Source organism: Callionymus lyra, chromosome 10 (assembly GCF_982586985.1).
Source record: "Callionymus lyra chromosome 10, fCalLyr1.hap1.1, whole genome shotgun sequence".
In the NCBI taxonomy this organism is placed as follows: domain Eukaryota; kingdom Metazoa; phylum Chordata; class Actinopteri; order Syngnathiformes; family Callionymidae; genus Callionymus; species Callionymus lyra.
This window is the reverse complement of record NC_141827.1, coordinates 16744435-16760314: the sequence shown is the minus strand read 5'-3', so window position 1 is coordinate 16760314 and position 15880 is coordinate 16744435. Positions and strand designations below refer to the sequence as shown.

Here is a 15880-nt window from a genome sequence, read left to right as displayed (position 1 = left end):
TAATGTGTTTCTTTTTTTTTATGGAACGAATATTGTTTGGCTTGAAAATTAAATAACGAAACAACTTATGCTTTTGAAAACACAATGAATAACGCTTTAAAATAAAATACACATTTGTAGAATTGTTTTCTTTTTAATAAAAAACAAACAAATGCAATTACACAATGTCTGTGTGTAGCACTTCTACTCTTTTTTTTAACAGGCTTACAAAATATATATATATATAATATAATAATAATAATAATAAATTCCTTCATAATGATTTAGATTTAGAATTTGGTTGACTACAGTTAAATGGTTTGATTTTATTAGAAAATGCTACGATTATACCTATAATAAGTGTACAACTTTTTAATATTGACCACTGCGGAAAACGTGTGATTGTAGTTTGAAATGATATAGTAAGTAAGTGAGTAAGTAATTAATATTTATAGAGCCCTTTCCAGATCAGGGTCACAGGTCAATACGAAAAGCAAAACATGTTTACGATTTTTTTAAATGTTAAAAAAGTAAACATAACATATAAAAATGTAAGAAAACACATTAAATCTCACACAAACGTCTGTCCTTGTGGTATCACATGTGAAACAAAAAAAAATCTTTATAAATAGCTGTTATTCATAGTGTTGACTTTCAATTAGATTTATCTAATAATTTATAGATAGCAATTTGCTATTATTGGGTCAATTCTGTGAAAAATAAATAATAAATATGTATTAAGTCATAAAACTTGACTTATTAACATGAAAAATAAACCAAACTTGACGCCATGAACGAATCCTATTCTTTCATTACCTACCTTATTATTCTTTTAAAACCAAACCAAACAAAAAAACATTATAAACCACATTGCATTAAGTTTGGTCACATCTGTGTTCGTGTTCTTTGCGTTTGATCAATTTAAAATACTAAAGAATACTGACATCTAGTGGTCATTTTATAATTTGTTGCATTTAGACACATTTATTTTTGCTTTTTCGTCCATTTATTTTATTTTAAAATAACTGCAAAATAAGAAACGGGTTTATCTACGACCAAACCAATATACATCGTTTAAAAAAAACAACAAAAAAAACAACGTACAAGCGCATAATATTCACTGCCAGAAAAAAACGTTTCGTACATTTTGTCCCTCACGATTTGCCATCGACGCCATTGAGTGTCCAAACACTTCCGCACATGCGCATTTGCCTGGTATTGTAAACTCCGATCGTCCAGCCAGTGGTCGATCAGCAGTAAACAAACTATTACTGACGTAAACACGTATTTACCGTTTTTTTTATTTGTATTTTAGATATACGTGTATTGTCAGGGAAGTACACGACTATAGCTTTGGCTCTGACGTCGCTCAGGACACGTAGTAATCTCTGAGCTAGTGTATTATTCACCATGTACACATTATTGTCAGGCTTATACAAGTACATGTTCCAGAAGGAGGAGTATTGTATTCTGATACTGGGTCTGGATAACGCTGGGAAAACTGTAAGTTAAAACTATTTATTGTATGTTGTCTTGTTGTCAACAGCTGTGTCCTTTATTGAAATCTACATGTTACAATGTTATGATGACAAACTTTAGATAGTCCATTTTTAATGCTGAATAACAATAAAGTTGTTGTGTTTTGTGTGTGTTTTCTTGCAGACCTTTCTTGAGCAAACCAAAACAAAGTTCAGTAAAACCTACAAAGGAATGAATTTGTCAAAGATAACGACAACAGTTGGTCTGAACAGTAAGTGAATATTTCTGTGATAATGCTTAAGTTCCTTAAGTTGAAAACATTTAAAAAAGATATATTCTTTGGGGATTTTTGTTTAGAAACAAGGTCATTTTAATACATTTCTTCAGTTCAATATCTTTTGGAATTTGGGTTTAATGTTCATTGTTTCAATCTTGTGTTAACAAACACACTAAATGGTAATTTACCGGAATGTTTTTTTGCACGATATGTGTTGAATGTGTTCAACTTTTGTGTGTCGCTTAAGTTAACTCGTGTTTCTTCATTGATCTTTCCAGTTGGAACCATTGATGTAGGCAAGGCTCGTCTCATGTTCTGGGATCTTGGAGGTCAGGAGGAGCTCCAGTCTCTTTGGGACAAAGTGAGTGAAATGTTAATAATTAAAAATAGTTGTGTGAACGTGATATTGTTTTCATGTTCTTGTTATAGTTTTGACTTTGTTATTTCACTCTCCATTTTGGCGCATATATTTCTGGCTATCATCACCTATTTCATAGTTGTTTTTTAATTACTGTTCTACCTGTTTCCCCCCATTTCAAATCAAAATACTTCCCTAGTGTATTGTCAAGAAACAACTGTTTTAAATGTATTTTTTGCACAAATTTCAATACAATCCTTTAAAGCGTTCACAAGTCTGTATTGTATTTAAGACTCAGTGTAAAGTCGAAATGTTTGTGTGCGAAACATCTTCATACTCCTCAGAGCAAAAACAAGATCAACCATCAGATACTTAATAAACCACTACAGAGTCAGTTCTCAGTGACCATGCAGCAGCAGCAGCAGCAGCATAACACTAGCAGACTGTCTTTTCTTTCTGGTTCTGATTCACTTGACAAATCATCTTCAGGGCTTGGTATCGAAATTCGGTTGTTTTGTGGCCGAAAAGCTTCAGTCGTTTAGAACAATTGAAACAGGCTTTTTCTTTCAGTACCCATTTGTGATCAAAACTTGTTAACCCTTGTGTTATTTCAGTGTCAAGGAGACCCAAAGGCCTGAGAACAAATTTGTTTGTGGTATCCCTTGTGTTGTCTCTGGGTCAAGGTGAACGACCTCCCTGGCTTACATGAATACATATGCAGTGATGGAGGATGTTCACCTTGACCCAGAGACAACACAAGGGATAGGTTAGGTTAGGTAGAACTTTATTGATTGAAATTGTTTTTCCAATATACCACGATATACAATATACAAGGATACCACAAGCGCATCCGTTTTCACGCCTATGGGTCACAATGACCCTGGGATAACACTTATCTATGTTCATTTTCATGACAGAAAATAGGGACAGGCAGTGACTATCAGATTCATTTGTTTGTAATTCGAAGTCAGATTTGTATATATGCTGTAAAAGTTCAGTGTTAGAAATTCATATTCAAAGTCTAATGACACACATTTACTTCCATATCTCTGGCTCCACTCTCTGGTGTTCACATCTCAGAACTCAGCAGCTTGATGTTGACTTGTTTAGTTTAGAACATGCTGTTAATTGATTTCAATTGTTGAGATGAATGTATTGCACATATCGAATGTACATTTGGTTGAAAAAGATGACAGTAAATAAATAAATACTTTCTTTTAGTACTACGCCGAGTCCCATGGAGTCATCTATGTGATCGACTCGACGGATGAGGAGCGTCTCTCCGAGTCAAAGGAAGCCTTCGGTCAGTAACGTTCTCCCACTAAAGTATTTTTCATGACCTCTGAGCTCAGATCTCCAGCAATATTTCTCCCTTTTTTCCTCCGTGTTTAAATGATAGCAGGATTAGAAGGATTATTTTTTTCTATGATTTCTGCAAAACAGATGATTAGTCGTCTAGGTTAAAGCCTGTTCCTTTACCTACTAGGTGATTAAAAAATTGTTCTACATGTTCTCAAGTAACTGACGGATAAATCACACGACTTAATTTACCATATTTTTTGGATTATAAGGCGCATTTTAAATCCTTTGAAAAAAATTTAAATCAATTATAAAACGCACAGGAAGCCAGTGCAGTGAGGCTAAAACTGGGATGATGTTAAAACCAGTTAAAAGTCTGGCTGCCTTAGTTTTGGACCAGTTGGAGGCGAGAGAAGGATTTTTGAGTGATGCCAGAGAGAAGGGGGTTGCTATAATCTAAACGGGAGAAGATGAGGGTATGGGTGAGTTTTTCCAGGTTGAGTTTATTGATCATGGGTCTGATGGGGGGGTTAACTGAGTGGGATTTGGAGGGTGAAAGACAATGATTTCTGATTTTGTTTTATGAAGTTAGAGAAGGTTCTGAGCCTGATCCTCTAGACAAGCTATAACAACAGCTAGACTTCGAGAGTCTCTGAGTGGCAAGTATATCCGTGCGTCGTCCGCGTAAAAATGATAAGACGCGTAATTGCGCGTTATAATCTGTCCGAGAGGAAGCATTTAAATAGAAAATAAAATCGGACCTAAAACTGACCCTTGCGGTACACCACAGGAGACACTGGCTGTAGAACTTGAGGTGTCTCCCATGGCGACCGCAAACACTATTTTCCTTTGTTTTAAACAGTTAAACTGTTCTAATGAAACATCAAATCATTTTTTAATTGATGGCGCCACCTACTGACCTCTAAACAACATGACACTGTTTCATGAAGCCTCACACACCGCATTGGTTAACACCAGCTTCGAGTGACTCGCAGGCATGTACATATTGGTGTGAAATAAACACTGAGGAGGAAAGAACAAACGTTTTTTGTTTTCTTTATTCGTGTGACTTTCAACATGTTTAGAGGTCGTCAGCCCTAACACCTGTCTTACACTGTCGTGCTGCTCCTCCTTCACTCATTTTCGTGGAACACTGCTGCAAAAAACATATGAAATAGTTCCTTTCCTCAGACGCTTAATGGTGAATAGACATAAACATAATGAGCAATGTTTACAATATTTAATGCACCTTCTTATCATGGAAGAACAGTCTTTATTTTTTATTATCATTTTACTGTTTTTGTGTTCATTCAATGAAGAAAAGAGAATCATTATCGTGTGATTTTTCCTCTGTGCAGAGAAAATGATCAGCAGTGAAGTTCTGGAGAGTGTTCCTCTCCTGGTGCTGGCCAACAAACAGGATGTTCCGGTACCGTTTAATTACTCATGCACATTCTTGCTGCATTCTGATCCTCATTTCTTTTGTCTCCTCCTTTTTATTCAGACCTGTTTGTCGGTGCCAGACATCAAAACAGCCTTCAGCGACTGTGCGCCCAAAATTGGAAAGAGGGATTGTTTGGTGCAGTCGTGTACGGCGCTCACTGGGTATGAACCGAACACAAACCTGTGACACGTAGATGAACTAAACAATTAAAAAATATCAAATAAATCTTCATTTGGAGGAACTGCAGGATGAGTGGTTCTAGTGATGGTCTGATGAAGCTTCATGAAGCGGTGTCATGTGGTTTAGAGGTCAGTAGGTGGCGGCATTAGTTTAAAAAGTGATGTGATGTTTCATTAGAACAGTTGTTCAAAACAAGGGAAAATAATGTAGATACCACCATCTAGTGGACTCTGAAAATAATGACACTGCTTCATGAAGCTTCATCAGACCATCACTAGATGGGTCTATCTGCTCCACAGTGTAATGTGTAAGTGAAATTTAATTTAAAAAAAAATTAATTTAAAGCTTGGTCTTCATTTACAAATTAGAATTTTATTGAATTAAGTAAGTTATAATTATTTGTAAAGCGCATTTGTAGACCAGGGTCACAAAACGCTTTAACAATCAAAAACAATACACATTTAAAAATACCAAAAAATGTAAAAACTCTAAAAGACAAAAGACAAACACAGGAATCCCAGAAGACTTGGAAAAAGCCTGCACAAATAAAAAGGTCCTATTGAAGAAGACTTTCTGTTTACTGGCTTTAATAAATGTTTTGTTTTATCGCTTGTAAATACAGCTTTTAAATGCAGCTTTTAAACGCACTTTATATCATGTTGGGATCCATTTATACATGAACCCCTTTTACTTCGAAACACAATAATATTTATATTCGTCCAGGACAATGAGGAGTTATACCCATGTTTAAAATCATATTTAATGATTGCAAACATAAGCAAAATCAACAGGTTTTTCAGTATGTCTTTAAAATAACAATTTATCTGTGTTTTTACAACATCTTTTTATCTATATATGTTTATGTCTTATTAGAACAGCATGATGGATTTACCATTCATTCTAAATAGTCTTAAGTTACCTTGTGCTTGGATGATGGCTGTTGCTTAAATAAATGGGTTTTATTTGTCTGATATCTGTGATCTTTTCTCTCTGCACCAAGATGATCAGTAGTAGACTGATATTGGATTTTAACTTTGTGTCTAATCCTTTATTATTCTCCCACTCCTGGAACAGTGACGTTATTTCTTATTTTATTAGCATTTGCGAGTCAAGAATCATTAATACTTCAGTTGTTTCTTTTTCATTAAACCTAATTCATTAGTATGTACAACTCGCTTTTTAAATTATATTTGACCCATTTATTGTATTTTATTTATTCTATTTTATTAAGTATCCAAAACGCTACACATGGTCTGATGAAGCTTCATGAAGCAGTGTAATTATTTTCCGAGTCCACTAGATGGCGATATCTTCATTATTTTACCTTGTTTTGAACAACTGTTCTAATGAAACATCGCATCATTTTTAAACTGATGGCGCCACCTAGTGACCTCCAAACAACATGACACTGTTTCATGAAGCTTCATCATAGTAGATGTTATTTATTTTCATGAACAAAGTGTTTCCGCCACAACTAACAACTGCTGTGTTGCAGCGACGGAGTGAACGAAGGCATCGAGTGGATGGTGAAGTGTGTGATCAGGAACATACACAGGCCTCCGAGGCAGAAGGACATCACATAAAGAGGAGTGGAAGATTCTGGCTTGACCAGAGGGTTCTGAACCAGGACTAAAGTGCTGCTGTTGTGGACACGACAAGAGTCCAGGACTGTTTTACAGACTGAAACAACATACCAATGAACGTTTGTGTCTCTTCAGGGACAGACTCTTCAAAGACTACACTGCAGTCACCCCCCCAAAATAATTCCTCTTTGTTGACAGTTTAAATTTGCTAATAAAATCTGTATCCATGTGCAGAAATGTACGGTTTGTGTCTTCCTTTGTCCCTTTTAATTTGATTCAAGTATTTCTAAATACAAATAAAAAAGTATTTCTAAATATAAGGAAACTCAACTCAACTTTGATTGATCTTTCAAGTATTTCAAGTTTTTCAATTCACTATTGTGATATGTCTTATGTTTTTGTAAACACCATTGTATGTAAACAAACTGACATTGAAATAAAGATAGTTTTGAGTGATATAAGATAATGAAATGAATGTTAAGGTGTTTAAAGATAGCAAAGGTGGTCGTGTTGAGCTGACCTGGGCAAAGTGCAGCCTTTGAATGTATTTGTGTGGCCTTCATGGGGTCAAAGATCATGTAGAAGCTAACGACTTTTTTTTTTTTATTAATCACTAGCCTTTAAATACGACTATAAGATCTTTGTTTGTCCTTAACGTTTGTCCTCTGCCTTTGTCAAATATTTAAGTAAATAAAAAATATTTTGGAGGTAAAACGTATATCTAAAAAGTCATAAAAAATATACTTTATTGAGTTTTTTTCCTGATAACCTTGTTTAATATATATATGTATATTGTGTATATGTATATATATATGTATATATAAGGTAAGGTAAGGTAGAACTTTAATGATCCCTCGGGAGGTCTCCTTCAGGAAATTGTTTTTTTTCCAATAGCCACAGCAAATACAGAAATTTTTCATAAAATATATCAAAATAAAATAAGAACAAGAACAAAGAGAAATAAAGAGAAAGAACAAGATGATACAATCTAAGTCTAAAGATAAAGACAAAGAACATAAATCAAAGAAAAACAACAAAGACAAAGACTAACATAGAACAGAACATCCAGATACTTTCACTCCACTCCTGCCCCCGAACTCAGAATTGTACAATTTAATAGCCCGAGGAATGAATGAATCCTTGAGTCTATTTTTTTTTAAATTTTTTTTTAAGAAATTCTGTAGTCACTGTAGTCACTGTAACAAAAGGATAGTGAAATAAAATAAATAAAATGTATTGTCCACCATTTGTGAGTCTTTTTTTGATTACATTTTAAAAAATAATAATATTTCTACTATTAATATTGTATATCTTTCCATGAAACCAACATCGTATTTTTGATTAATTTTAAATTAATTTAAAAACGAATTGCAAATGAATGAAAACGCCCCGCCCACTCTTCAAAGTGAAATCGAAAGTAATAAAACATTGAATTGTAAAATAAATAAAATAAAATAAAAGCATATTTTAATCTTTTTTTCGCCCTTACATTTTATAATAAAGTACTCGGTGCTTTATAAACCAAAAAAAAAAAAAAACTGCGCTGCCTTTGAAACTCAACTTTAACCTTTTAATTTGAAGACCGGAAATCGCGGTTCAAACATGTCAGTCAAACGTTAAAGTTCGAGACACACGGACGTGACTGAGGAGCCGTTGCCGCTCAGCTGTTGACACTCGCTTTGGGGGGTCCTGAGGACCATGACATGGAGCAGGACACCAGAGACTTGGAGCGGCGAGTCACGGCCCCCCGCTACAGCCTGCTGCGGGAGGCGGGTCGCGGCACCTACGGCGTCGTGTACGAGGCGGTGGCCCGCGGCTCCGGGGCCACAGTCGCCATCAAGAAGCTCCGCTGCGACGCGCCGGAGAACGTGGAGATGGCCCTGCGCGAGTTCTGGGCCCTGGCCAGCCTAGAGAAGCGACACCAGAACGTGGTCCACCTGGAGGAGTGCGTGCTGCAGAAGAACGGTCTGGCCCAGAAGATGAGTCACGGGAACAAGAGGTCCAAACAGTACCTGCGGCTGGTGGAGACCTCGCTGAAAGGTAAGAAGAACCACGTGACCCTCGTCCAATGCACATGTTGCTGTCAGTGTGAGAAAAAAAAAGTTAATGTTTCCCTTTAAGTGTCAGGGATCTATCATGTGGTTTCTATCAAGTTTTTATGACATGGTTTCAAGTCATGGTCCAGTCTAGTGGTCACCGGTTAGAACTTGATGGGACATGACAAAAGACTGAGGAGGGGGGGATGGGTGGCCATGGTTCTACTTCTTCTACCAGTACTAACTACTGCTTAACTTTAACCAGTACTGGTTTGACACCTTTATTTTCCCCAGTACACCTTCACCTACAGTCCAGCCCAAATAAAACCTTCATTTTTTATGGATCAAAGTTTTTTTTGGATTTATGACAGTGTTAAGTTTTATTGTATCAAATCAAGATTGTGAAATGTCACGTACATGGTACTAAACGCCAGACATTTTTATTTGTTCAGGCTTTTCTTGATTTTTCTGGAACTCCTGCTGTGTTATCAGTTTTATCTTGACCTTTAAAGTATATACTTTATTGAGTATTGTTTTGATTGTTTAAGCGCTTTGTGACCCTGGTCTGGAAAAGCGCTATATAAATAAAAATTACTTACTTACTTACTTACAAACACCAGAACATTAAAATCAGAAGGTCATAACTTGTGGCCCTTGACATGGTATTCTGTTTAGGTTTTTTAGGTGCAGACAGAGAAAAGGGCTCTATTTTTGTTCAGTTCAGATATTTCTAAAATGCAATACGTAGACGGACACGACCCAAATTCACAGTAAAAAGCCACACAGAAAACTATAAAACTATAAAACAATGTAATATAAATCAAATTTGTTGAAGACCTTTAGAAATTAAAAAAAACTGCTGTAAGACCCCCCAGCCTTCAGCCTCCACAAGAGCTGACCTCTGGTGACCCCTGGCCTGTTGAGTTCGAGGACCCCCCTGACCCTAGGACTAGGCCGACGACCACCCCCTGCAAATATTGGATAAACACAATAATATTTTTAAGTAACGATGTCAAACACAAACTCACACATTGGCACAAAGTCTCTTGACTCTAGGAGACGCACACATAGAGAACACCATCGTCGGCATACGAAGAAACGTACGTAGATGCAAAAACACACAAACAACATCTTGTATTCAGTCCAGAGTTCTTGCTGACTCAGCGTTATGCACTTAATTATAGTGTTTTTACAGGTCACGCTATTTTACTTTTGCTTTTTCTATCCGAACGTCTGCCTGCGACTGTAATCCTGACATTTCACCGGTGGAAAAAATGGTTGAGAACCCCTGTTTAGACGACTTTCTCAGACTCTTTATCTTCATCCCGTCCTTTTATCGAACCAGCCTGGATTTGCATGAGTTTAAGATGAACTAGAATGAGAAGCTCTTGTTACTCCTGACTTCCTGCTCACTTCTACGACACAGAATATGCAGCACGACTATCGAGCTGAAACCATTGGTTATGGGATCGAAACGTAAATAAACTTTTCAGGGTAAGAAATGGCTGGTTCTAAATTACTTTGGTTTGATGCCTTGTTGGTTCATTTTAAAACTACTGAATCTTTATTTATTAATTTATATTAATTTATATTTTATATTCAGTTTTTGGAAGATTACAATAAAAATTCTGAATTTAAAAATAGTTTTTAATCAAGATTCACTTGGTCCTGGTATTTGTCATTTGTGTTTGTTTTGAAATAAGTTCAAATACTGCAGGCTTATTGTCCGACGATGGATTAAAATATAGTATAAACGTTTGCATGTTTACACAGAGGGAAGCTTCTTGCAGTTAGAAAATATGTTATTCCATTTTCAAACATTGCTAATGATTCACAACTTAAATTCAGCCTTTGTGTAATTGCTTGAACATACAGCAAAGCATTCACATATTTTCTTTAGCAATAAGATTAACTTGGATAAGAGCCTTTGACTGTATTTATGTGGCCCCTCATGAGGTTTTGGATTTATTTCCATTATTCATTACTAGCAGGGACGTGTGGTCAGGGGAGGCAGGTGAGGCATTGCCTCACCTCTCAATGCGCAATCCATTACAAACTGTGTTGATACATGCAATTGACGCGCCGGTTGCCGTAGCTCTGAATGTCACCAATATAATGATCACAGATACGTTTATTTTCCTTGGTTTTCCACAGTCTGGCTGATGTCTTTGACCTTTATGACTAAATGTAATGTTTGTAAAGTTCTTATTTAGTTTCACTGATCGGAAATACAACACGGTGAAAAGGCGACGTTTGAGGCACATGCTAATGAGCCTCCACAAACTACTTCACATCTCCTTTGAGGCGGAGAAACTTTTAACATTCAAGCTTATATTCACCCATTTAATACTCAAAATTGATCTTTTCATGATAATAAACGTTGGTCTTTTTTGCGTAAATCTAGCAAATCACCGACGTCACCACGCAAAATTAACCAATCAGAAGCACCGTAAGGCAGGTGCACCTTTTATTACTAGTTAACTCTGTTAACGTGTTATCGAGTCATCAACTTAACATTTTAATACAAATACGGCGCTGACATTCTGCTGTCAAGCTAACTATTGCTCTGGATTCTTGAGCCAAATTTAAATCTGCAGAGTTCTCGCTAAACTTAACTGTAACTTTCCCTCAGTAGGAGGAAATAAACGTTTGGCTTTCAAATTAAGAGCATTAAATCAGTTGCGTCTTCCTTGTAATCCTTTTTTATTACGGTCGTACTCCATACTGTTTAAAATCCACGTTTACTAATACCTTTTGGAAATTATTTATCACTTCATTCTTTTTTCTAATGTTTAAAACGAATTAAGATTTGGATTTTCAGCCAATTTAAGGTCTCAATCATTAAATATGGCAGGTTAAAGATTGTAATAAATTTATATTTAAAACATAATATTTCAGCAATGACTCTTGTCAACACCAAGGATGGCAGGTTTATGAAGCTATAGATCAATATTTATCCACGATCAATGGTTGCCATAGATCTAGAGGATGTAGACTAATATCCAGCACTGTCATCAGTGAGCAGAGAAGCAGAATGAGTTCACGAATGCTCCTTCCCAGGTGCAAAACAAATAGACTCAGGGACTCATTTATTCCTCGGGCTATTAAATAGTACAATTCTGAGTTCGGGGGCAGGAGTGGAGTGAAAGTATCATGACGTTCTGTTCTATGTTAGTCTTTGTATCCTTTGTCTTTGTTATTTTTCTTTGATCTATGTTCTTTATCTTTAGACTTAGATTGTATCATCTTGTTCTTTCTCTTTATTTCTCTTTGTTTTTGTTCTTATTTTATTTTGATTTATTTTTTATGAAAAATTGCTGTATTTGCTGTGGCTATTGGAAAAAAATAATTTCCTGAAGGAGACCTCCTATAAATAAAGATAAATAAAGTTCTACCTAACCTATATCACAACAATTCAATATACAGTAGACTTGTTGAGAAACTATGAATCAAATCATACTTTTTTAAACTATCTTAGTCGTATGATATTGTCAAAGATGACAGATTTATGCTCTAACTGCATTCAGGACATCAGTCTAATGAAATCATAGAAATGTTCTTTTAACATTTTTAACCAAGACCATGCATGTGTGTGTCAAGAATGCTGATGAGATATGAAATAACCAGAACCAATTGAATCATTTTCACTTTAGGGTTTATACACTTGTAAAACCGGCACGAACCATACGTCATTGATTACTAGTCTCTAAATATGACATTAGAGTTTTTGTTTTAAGACTTTTTGTCCTTAGATAGAAATCTATTAAACATCTCATTATAGTAGCATGTTTAGCTTGGTTCTATACTTTTTGCTTATTTATTTTGGCTCGATGGTTTGTGACAACGGTTTAAAACGTGTTTGGAGGAAACTTGATCAGTAATATTGTGGATCTGCTGCAGGCGAGCGAGTCTTGGGGCCTCCAGACGATCCTTGCTTCCTGTGGTTCGTCATGGAGTTCTGCGAGGGCGGCGACCTGAACCACTTCATCCTGTCCCGGCGGCCCGACCCGCACACCAACAACAGCTTCATGCTGCAGATGACCAGCGCCGTGGCCTTCCTGCACGAAAACAACATCGTCCATCGAGACCTGAAACCGGACAACATCCTCATCTCGGTGAGGTCCGGCACCCCCGTGCTCAAGGTGGCCGACTTCGGCCTGAGCAAGGTGTGCGCCGGACTGGGGAACGCGACTCAAGGCAAACCGGGGGCGGAGGACAAGGGCAAGGGCGGCAACATCAACCGGTTCTGGTTGTCGTCCGCCTGCGGCTCCGACTTCTACATGGCGCCGGAGGTGTGGGAGGGTCACTACACCGCCAAGGCCGACATCTTCGCCCTGGGCATCATCATGTGGGCCATGCTGGAGAGGATCACGTTCAAGGACGCCGACACCCAGCGGGAGCTGCTCGGGACGTACGTGAAACAAGGAGCCGACATCGTGCCCGTGGGCGAGGCTCTGCTGGAGAACCCCAAGATGGTGCTGGACATCCCACAGAAACGCCGCTCCTGCATGTCGGCCCAGATAAGGAAGCTGCTGAAGGACATGCTCGCCGTCAACCCTCAGGATCGACCGGACGCCCTGGAGCTGCACCACAGGATGGACCGAGTCATGTGTACTACATGAACTCCACGGAAACTGGAAGGTAATTATTTATTTTTATTGTTCACACAGTTTTTTTTTTAGTTTTTGAGCACCTTTAATACTTCAGTCGATTTTTGTTTTTTTGTGTCAACGAAACAAAATGGAGATTCTTCTTCCTTCACTTACATATAATTTTTTATCAATCTGCTGTAATTTAAACTTGCTGTTGGCTTTGCTATAAATCTACATTTACTTTTAACTTAAATTGATACATTCTTTATTCTTTTCACCGTCACATTGGATTCTAATGAGCATTTTGTTTTACATTAAAAATATTTATATTTAGGGATATAGTGTGTTGTGTAAAAATATATTGGAAAGAATATTCGTTGTAGGTTAGGTAGGTTAGGTAGAACTTTATTGATCCCTCAGGAGGTCTCCTTTGGGAAATAGTTTTTTTTCCAAATTATTCACAGCAAATAAAGCCATTTTTCATAAAAAATAATCAAAATAAAATAAGAACAAGAACAAAGAGAAATAAAAAGAAAGAACAAGATGATACAATCTAAGTCTAAAGATAAAGATAAAGAACATAGATCAAAGACAAAGGATACAAAGACTCACATAGAACAGAACATCATGATACTTTTACTAGAACAGTTTTATTTCATGTATTGCATATTATTGTGTTTTTTTTCTAATAGTACTGGGATTAGATCCTGACTTTTTGGAGGTTTATTATAACAATTTCTGGGCAAATATTTACTTAAAATCCAATTCTGGTGCAACTGTAACTTGTTCCTGAATAAAACTATGACCTGGAGGTTTATATATGAAAATCCTTCTGCTCTCTTTTACCGACTGATAAATATGTGGCTGGTGAGTAAACTGTTAACCCTTGCGTTATCTCAAGGTCAAGGTGACCCAAAGGCCTGAAAACGAATGTACTTTTTTTAATCCGTTGTGTTGCTTCAGGGTCAACGACCTCCACCACTGCATGTGTATTTCTGGTAGCCAGGGAGGTCGTTCACCTTGACCCAGAGACGACACAAGGGATAACAAACTAATGCAACCAGTACCTGTGCTCTTCCCGGAGAGCGTTCCATTGGAAGCTCGTGTTGAAGACCATCAACGGCATTTTGTTCCAGAACATTGAGACTTTGTTCACGTTTTTTGTTTTTTCTTCTTCTCATTGCAGCGTCCAGGATCATCATCGACCGACTCTCTGTGACACACCTGGATGGTTCTGGGAACATGTTTACGCTGCTGACAGGAAGTCCATTCCTGCACAAAATATTCAGGGTTAAAAGGGGGGAATATGCTGGTTCCTGTTACTTGAAGATGATATTGTGTCGTTCGACACGTGTTCAAGCAATCGCACCAAACCGATTCGTTGAATGATCCGCTGTTTCTTTGGCTTCCCCTGCTGAGGTTGAATCAGGAAGTACAGTTCACGTGAATGTCTACTCTGTGGTGACACAAAATGTAAACTTTGAGATTTATTTTCAATCATATTGTCGTTTTTCTGTACGTCTATACTTGTCATTGTTGATGTTGTCCAGGTTCGGCTCCATGATTGCAGTTTGTTTCTAAATGTGTTGGAAAAATCCTTTACAAATCAATCTTCTCGAATCTACATTTTGGCTTTTTGTTGTCTATATTGTAAGTTCATTTTTTCTAAATGAAAATGTTGCATCACTAAGTTCGTAAAAAGCTGTTTAAATAAAGGTTGTTTTTTTTGGTACATTTTTTTGGTACATTTCTGTGAAAACTCTGCAACTCTCAAATATGTATAATATCAGCTTTAAAGGGAATACAACAAGGGAATTATAAGACAAGTGTTGAAGTGAATAAGCCAGTTTAAAATGTTGAGTCAGTCTGAGTGGTAATGTTGCTGATGTTCCATGAGGCCACACAGGATAGGAGCCAGTGAAGTTGTAGAACCGGTTTGATGTGATCGATGTACAAGTGGAAGTTTGAGGAGGAGACAGAGAGGAGTGAATTGCAACAATCAAATATAGTTTCACTCACTCTAGTGTTAAACCTCAGCTAGTGAAAATGGGGGGGAAAGGCCATTAATAAGTTTAAATAAATTCACATTTAATTTACGAATCATTGGAGTACACACTTCCATAATTGCTTTAAGAAGGTGCTTCTCTTAACTATATATGTAGTGATGTGTTGATGAAGCTTCAGGATGCAGTGTCTGTTATTTCAGAGCCTGCTCTCTAAGCAAAGAAACTGGCAGCCAGTGAAGAGTTTTAAGGATCGTAGAAATGTGAGTTCTTCTACTAGAGCGGGTCAGAATTCTCGCTGCAGAGTTTTGTATTAACTGCAGGCGAGACATCTCCTTCTTGCTTAGACATGAAAACGTGGAGTTTTTATGTTCTCTCCAGGTTTGCGTGGGTTTACTCCGGGCACTCAGGTTTCCTCCCACAGTCAAAAAAACAGAGGTTGATTGGGAACTTGGGGAAATTGTCCACTGGTATGAGTGTGTAGACTGCTGTCTTGTCCAGGGTGTCATCCATCTCTCGCCCGATGATGGGACTGTTGAATTTTTTGTTTTTCTGAGAGAAAGTAGGACACGTCCCAATGAAATTTACATTAAATAGCACCAGCCTGCTGTGGCATAGCTTGTTTTAAGTTTCTGATCCAACCGATGCCT

The 15880-nt window shown here is 37.2% G+C and overlaps 2 protein-coding genes across 2 annotated transcripts; both read left to right on the top strand.

Moving 5' to 3' along the window:
- The first annotated feature begins 1204 nt into the window (after positions 1-1204).
- On the top strand, positions 1205-6833 carry arfrp1 (ARF related protein 1). The gene is made up of 7 exons (XM_087800611.1): positions 1205-1482; positions 1642-1729; positions 2014-2096; positions 3315-3396; positions 4751-4821; positions 4897-4997; positions 6512-6833. The coding sequence occupies exons 1-7, from the start codon at positions 1390-1392 to the stop codon at positions 6597-6599; spliced, it is 606 nt and encodes a 201-aa protein (XP_087656737.1). The 5' UTR covers positions 1205-1389; the 3' UTR covers positions 6600-6833.
- Positions 6834-8194: 1361 nt separating this feature from the next.
- On the top strand, positions 8195-14964 carry LOC148070571 (serine/threonine-protein kinase 35-like). The gene is made up of 3 exons (XM_087800449.1): positions 8195-8639; positions 12536-13276; positions 14414-14964. The coding sequence occupies exons 1-2, from the start codon at positions 8303-8305 to the stop codon at positions 13255-13257; spliced, it is 1059 nt and encodes a 352-aa protein (XP_087656575.1). The 5' UTR covers positions 8195-8302; the 3' UTR covers positions 13258-13276; positions 14414-14964.
- Positions 14965-15880: the final 916 nt, after the last annotated feature.

Bases quoted from the DNA above. Each gene is read 5' to 3' on its own strand.
- arfrp1 (XM_087800611.1), top strand. From the start codon at position 1,390: ATGTACACATTATTGTCAGGCTTATACAAGTACATGTTCCAGAAGGAG. The intron at 4,822-4,896 runs GTACCGTTTAAT...CTTTTTATTCAG, and splicing joins CCAACAAACAGGATGTTCCG to ACCTGTTTGTCGGTGCCAGA. The intron at 4,998-6,511 runs GTATGAACCGAA...GCTGTGTTGCAG, and splicing joins TCGTGTACGGCGCTCACTGG to CGACGGAGTGAACGAAGGCA.
- LOC148070571 (XM_087800449.1), top strand. From the start codon at position 8,303: ATGGAGCAGGACACCAGAGACTTGGAGCGGCGAGTCACGGCCCCCCGC. The intron at 8,640-12,535 runs GTAAGAAGAACC...GATCTGCTGCAG, and splicing joins GGTGGAGACCTCGCTGAAAG to GCGAGCGAGTCTTGGGGCCT.